The sequence below is a fragment of the Sinocyclocheilus anshuiensis genome, unplaced genomic scaffold (assembly GCF_001515605.1).
Source record: "Sinocyclocheilus anshuiensis isolate Anshui unplaced genomic scaffold, SAMN03320099.WGS_v1.1 scaffold222, whole genome shotgun sequence".
In the NCBI taxonomy this organism is placed as follows: domain Eukaryota; kingdom Metazoa; phylum Chordata; class Actinopteri; order Cypriniformes; family Cyprinidae; genus Sinocyclocheilus; species Sinocyclocheilus anshuiensis.
Window position 1 is genome coordinate 317378 of NW_015542408.1, and position 5048 is coordinate 322425.

The 5048-nt window shown below is 35.5% G+C and overlaps 1 protein-coding gene across 1 annotated transcript in view; it reads left to right on the top strand.

Moving 5' to 3' along the window:
- Positions 1-3752, top strand: part of LOC107693057 (homeobox-containing protein 1-like) — a 12548-nt gene extending 8796 nt beyond the window's left edge. Inside the window, exons 5-9 of the mRNA XM_016492303.1 lie at positions 1006-1162; positions 2385-2467; positions 2574-2669; positions 2916-2938; positions 3609-3752. Coding sequence (XP_016347789.1) covers positions 1006-1162; positions 2385-2467; positions 2574-2669; positions 2916-2938; positions 3609-3752 — 503 coding nt within the window. The remainder of the gene's footprint in view (positions 1-1005; positions 1163-2384; positions 2468-2573; positions 2670-2915; positions 2939-3608) is intronic.
- Positions 3753-5048: the final 1296 nt, after the last annotated feature.

The following is a 5048-nucleotide window of genomic DNA, read 5'->3' on the forward strand; positions in this document are numbered from 1 at the left end:
CTTCTGTGTCAGCCGCGCTGCACGGATGCGCTGTTTTCGTTCAAATCAAAGCGTAAATACACATAGAAAACGTATCCTTGTGTCGCTATTCTGATGACACAGAATAGCGTACGCTGCTTGCGTTCAGCGGATATTCTCCAAAATGGCGCTACGGTGATGCGGAGAAACAGAGGAGACGAATTGTTGAATAAAGTCGTTTTTTTTTTTCTTCGCGTACAAAAAGTATTCTTGTCGCTTCATAATGTTACGGTTGAACCACTGATGGCAGATGGACTATTCTGACGATGTCCTTCATACTTTTCTGGACCTTGACAGTGTAATTTACTTGGCAGTCAATGGGACAGTCACAAGCCTCCCGGTTTTCATCCAAAATATCTTCAATTGTGTTCTGAAGACGAACGAAGCTTTTACGGGTTTGAAACGACATGGGGGTAAGTGATTAATGACAAAATTTTCATTTTGTGGTGGAGTATCCCTTTAAAAGAAAAGTTCACCCAAAAATGAAAATTCTGTTATTTACTCACCCTCAAGTAGTAGTATGGAAAAAAAATACTTTGGAAGTCAAAGGCTACCGTCAAAAGATACCAACATTCTTCAAAATATCTCCTTTTGTGTTTAATAGAAGAAAGAAGTTCATACAGGTTGGGAACAACTTGAGGGTGAGTAAATGATGACAAAATTTCCATTTTTGGGTGAACTGTACCTTTTAATATAGTCATGTATACAGCATTAAATTGCACTGACAAAAAAGAATAAACTGTTCTCCAAAGCCTTTAATTTTAGAAAACCTCTTGTGCTCCTTGAGATTTTTCCAGGCTGATCTGAGGGAAGATATCAGACATTCAGTGAATAGATTAGAAGGTCATGACCCAAACCCCAGAGTGCTGGTTTTCTCATTATCATGTGCTTCCGGACCAGTGAAAAGGCTTTGGTCTCCTCAGAAGTACACAGACTGTTTTCCTCACGACACTTCATCTGAGATGACACGTCATGTTTGTGTCTCAGGTGCAACACTAGCGATGCGGCCCGCCCCGATGGCCCTGGAGGACATTGTGGAGTGGCGTCAAACCCCTCCTCCCATTAGCAGCACCCAGGGCAGCTTCCGTCTGCGGCGCGGCAGCCGCTTCACCTGGAGGAAAGAGTGTCTGGCGGTGATGGAGAGGTGAGAGGATGTGGTAAATTGTGTGAATGGTCAGGACAGGGCATTGTGGGTCGTTCCAGGATAATGGATGACCTTTCAATTTTGAAACTGATCTTTGAGGTAACACTTTACAAGAAGATTCCAATTGTTAACATTAGTTAACTACATTAGTGAACAAGAACAAACAATGAAAAATCATTAAGTAATTTATCATTGTTAATTTTAATGTTCATTAATACAGTAATAAAATTGAAAGTTATATCTGTTAACATGATTTAATGGACCTGAGTTAGTATAGCAAAAATGTGTAAATACTGTAACAAATGTTTATTGTTCATTGATTTTAGTTAATCCATTAGCTAATGTTAACTAAGGGAGTTTTACCTTATTTTTGCTGTTTAGTGTTTAACAGTCCTGTCAAGCATTACTAGCTTCGTCCTCAAGGTCATGACACTACAAGATTCTTATTAGAAAGTAAATGCTAATTAATAAATTAATTGATGTAATACTAATTTCTGCAAATATCCCCATTTCAATAATTCATTGTTTAATGGATAGTTGTTTATAATGCAGAATCACAGGTGGTAACAGGATTGAACAACAAACATTTTCTACAGCTTTTAATAATCACAATTTATTTTCATTGGTAAACATACTATTGTTTATTCATTGTTAATTTATGTTTGTTCATAATACATTAGCCGATGTGAATTTATACAGCTTGAAATGTTAAAAATGTATCAATTTAGTATGTAGAAATATACATGAACCTAGATAATTGAATTCTGTAAAAGTACTGTTCATTACTGGTTCATGACACCTAATGTATTAACTAAGGAATTTTGAACCTCATTGTAAAGTGTTAATTTATTTGACTGATTAATGCATATTTACTTGAATTATATACTTGGAAAGAAATGTCATCTTCATTGACATATGTAAGAATGTGTGCCATTGTTTAATTCAGTATGTTAGTGTTTATATTAATAATTAGCTCTTTAAATTAATCTAATGATGCTGTACATATAGTTTGCTGTGGTATCTTAACTGTTATCAAGAATTGTGAAATATGACTGGTATTGACTACTGACTACTGAAATGTTGGTATTGTGACAACTGTAAAACAATCAACCTAAATCTAGATTGAACAAAGACATAATGCAAGCATATATTTAAAGCTATGAAATGTGTTATAAAAAGGTTATCTGCCTTACACTATGTTTATCTTATGTTTTCGCACAAGTTATTTCAATGACAACCAGTACCCCGATGAAGCCAAGCGAGAGGAAATTGCCAACGCCTGCAATGCAGTTATTCAGAAACCAGGTAGAATGTTTAAACTCAAGCTCCATAAAGAAGATGAATGCATGTGTAAATGCCTGTTATCGTGGCCCCAGACGTTATTGATGAGCTTTGCTGTGATTTGATTAAGGGAAGAAGCTTTCAGATCTTGAGAGAGTCACGTCTCTGAAAGTTTACAACTGGTTTGCCAACAGACGGAAGGAAATTAAGAGAAGAGCCAACATAGGTAATGTTGAAGCCCTCTGGGGACAAACAAAGCTCGAATTACACGCAACAATGCATTTTGAATATGGACAATGTCATTATTTCCATTGCGTTGTTATCGCCATGCTGCAGCTGTCTCGTTCAAAATGTGCATTCATCAGAAATATTGAATTTACAGAAAAATGCCTTTCAGAAAACTCAGTTCCATTATGTTGGGTACATCCTAATGGGCTCAGATATGTTATGGCAAGGTCTGTTTTTTTCTAAGAAGCAGCAATCCTGGAGAGTCATGTTTATTTTTTTTAGAATAATGTTACATTTATATATAATAATATTTTATTTGATAAAAATTATTTTTGTCTGTTTTAATTAATTTAATTGGCCAATACCAATTAGATAATAATTATTCTCATGTCGTTATGGCTGATACTCATTAAATGTCTAATATTGAAATATATATATATATATATATATATATATACAGTATATATTAGTATACTATTTAGTATATCATTTTATATTTATATCATATATTTTTTTTCATATATTTTATCCTAGATTAATTAAAAATTCTGCCTAATACCAAATAGCTATTAATTATTGTCATGTCATGGCTGATAATCACTATATGGTTGATATCGAAATTTAATGCTATTTTGTAAATAAAATAAATAATTTTAAATGCTGCATATGAATTTAGGAATGACAGCAGAGGTCAGTCTAAATTTGAAAATGGGGAAAATGAAAATGCACAATTAAATATCCAATACCAGCCAATATAAATCCAATAAATACATTTTTAAAAATCAGCCAAAATTCCGAAATGGTACCAATACACCATGAGTTGTATGAACTAGTTCATGCTCTTTTGTCTTTTAATAACACAAAGTCATTCAAACAGGTTTGCAGAGGCAAAAGCAGAGGGCTTCAGACCAATCTCTGGTTCTCTGCTTCCTTATAGGATGACAACCCCGGCCCAAACGAACACCAGGACCCCATAGCTTTGGCAGTGGAGATGGCCGCTGTCAATCACAGCATCCTGGCACTGGCGAGGCAGGGCGGAGCTACCAGTGACATCAAGACAGAGGTGCTGGACGATGAGTGAGAATCCTCCCTTTCACGTGGAGCGCGGAGGGAAGCCGAAGGAGAAATGTGGGGTTACGAAAAACAAAGCCAAACAGTTTGTGCGTGAACTGTTATTATGAGGAATATGGCCAGGTCGTGGATGACCAAAGTGAATGCGGAAGTTATAAAGAATGTTAACCCAACATTCCCCCTCCTCCTCCCTCCTACATGTGACGCCTCAATAGTCTTTCCATTCAAACCGTTCTCCTGCACGCAGTGGGTTGAGGAGGCGCTGCAATTAAACTGCTGATGAAACACATTCACTAAAAACTTCATGCGACATATCACCCTGCCATCTCACACTTGGATAGTGAATTTCACCTCTCAGTTTTCCTTCTTTCAGGAAGTCTTCTTTGCAGGATATAAGAGGTCAGTATCATACTAAATGCTCACTGCCTCAGTCTCTCCAGGGAAAGTGTGTTGGGAAGCATATTCTCTCTCACTTCTTAACTTATTTCTTTATGTGTGTGCAGTCCAGCGTTGCTGAAATTGCGTTTAAACATGTACAGTTGTCACCAGGGTCTAAAGTTAACACTCGCCTAGCACCAAATGTGTACCTGCGACTTTGCCAAGTCTGCTCTGCCAAGCATTAACAGACTAGAAAATCAAAATATATATATATATATATATATATATATATTGGCTAGTTGGTAAGTCTTGCTAAGAAGTGCAAAATATAGTGATTCGAAATTGACTAGTTTATTGATAAGTCTTAAGGAAGTCTTGAACATGTTTCTTTTTGGGCGTCTACATAAAATGTGTTTTTGCATTCAAAAACAGCTCTTAAGGCATGGTTTTAAATTTTTTTATTTATTTTATGTTTAAATTACATTATTTTAAAAGTTATTTTAACTTCATATGTTGTCTTAAAAATGGCTGAGACACTAAAAAAACATTGCCATACTAGGGGTGGGCGATATGACCAAAATCAATAATTGTATTTCTCGGTAACAAAATATATCACAATATTGTTATTTTTGGTCTTTATGATATCAAATTTTTTGATACCATTAAATTTCATAAGTCTTGTCATCAGTGTCGTGTCAATATCACCCAAAACTAATACTAGCCGAGAAAAAAAAACCTCAAGCTCACTGAAGACAAGTAAACGGTCAGCGATTAAATAAGAATAAGACACTAATTACAAGCAACAGGACAAAAAAAAAAAAAACTACAGTGGAACAAATAAATAACAAAGTGAGAGATTTTCTCTCTTTTGTTGTTTGATAAGGAATGACAGACAGCAGGAATATTAGACTGCTGTCACTTTAAGAGC